The sequence below is a fragment of the Lottia gigantea genome (genome assembly GCF_000327385.1).
Source record: "Lottia gigantea unplaced genomic scaffold LOTGIsca_441, whole genome shotgun sequence".
Classification (NCBI taxonomy): domain Eukaryota; kingdom Metazoa; phylum Mollusca; class Gastropoda; family Lottiidae; genus Lottia; species Lottia gigantea.
In genome coordinates this window covers 41,048-41,809 of record NW_008709543.1, presented here as the reverse complement: position 1 = coordinate 41,809, position 762 = coordinate 41,048, and the positions used below count along the sequence as shown (strand labels likewise).

The 762-nt window shown below is 35.2% G+C and overlaps 1 protein-coding gene across 1 annotated transcript; it reads left to right on the top strand.

Annotated features, from left to right (window-relative positions):
* Positions 1 to 201: 201 nt before the first annotated feature.
* On the top strand, positions 202 to 666 carry LOTGIDRAFT_145803 (hypothetical protein; the record flags this gene model as incomplete). The annotated part of the gene is made up of 1 exon (XM_009060828.1): positions 202 to 666. One exon carries the CDS (start codon positions 202 to 204, stop codon positions 664 to 666), a length of 465 nt encoding a protein of 154 aa, XP_009059076.1.
* Positions 667 to 762: the final 96 nt, after the last annotated feature.

Sequence of the window (762 nt, the reverse complement as noted above, 5' to 3'; positions counted from 1 at the left end):
CTAAAGATTTTGTTATCATGTCTGACAGCTGGTAGTGGGCGTATGTTACCTTGCCTGGCAAGCTATCTTCTATTATTATTAATGTCATCAACAGCTTATCTCATAATATCGACAACATCTAATCCATTAATGTCGACAACATCTCATCCATTAATGTCGACAACATCTAATCCATTAATGTCGGCAACATCTAATCCATTAATGTCGACAACATCTAATCCATTAATGTCGGCAACATCTAATCCATTAATGTCGACAACATCTAATCCATTAATGTCGGCAACATCTAATCCATTAATGTCGACAACATCTAATCCATTAATGTCGACAACATCTAATCCATTAATGTCGACAACATCTAATCCATTAATGTCGACAACATCTAATCTTATAATGTCGACAACATCTAATCCATTAATGTCGACAACAGCTAATCTTATAATGTCGACAACAGCTTATCTATTAATGTCGACAACAGCTTATCTATTAATGTCGACAACATCTAATCCATTAATGTCGACAACATCTAATCTTATAATGTCGACAACATCTAATCCATTAATGTCGACAACAGCTAATCTTATAATGTCGACAACAGCTTATCTATTAATGTCGACAACAGCTAATCTTATAATGCTGATAGTTCATCTACAATGCCGACTATAGTATAACCTGCGAATAATTTGTAAGAATTAGGTATTTCTTTATTGCAGGTGCGTGTACGAAGTTTTCGTCTAGAACAGACTTGGCGAGGGCGGTGAT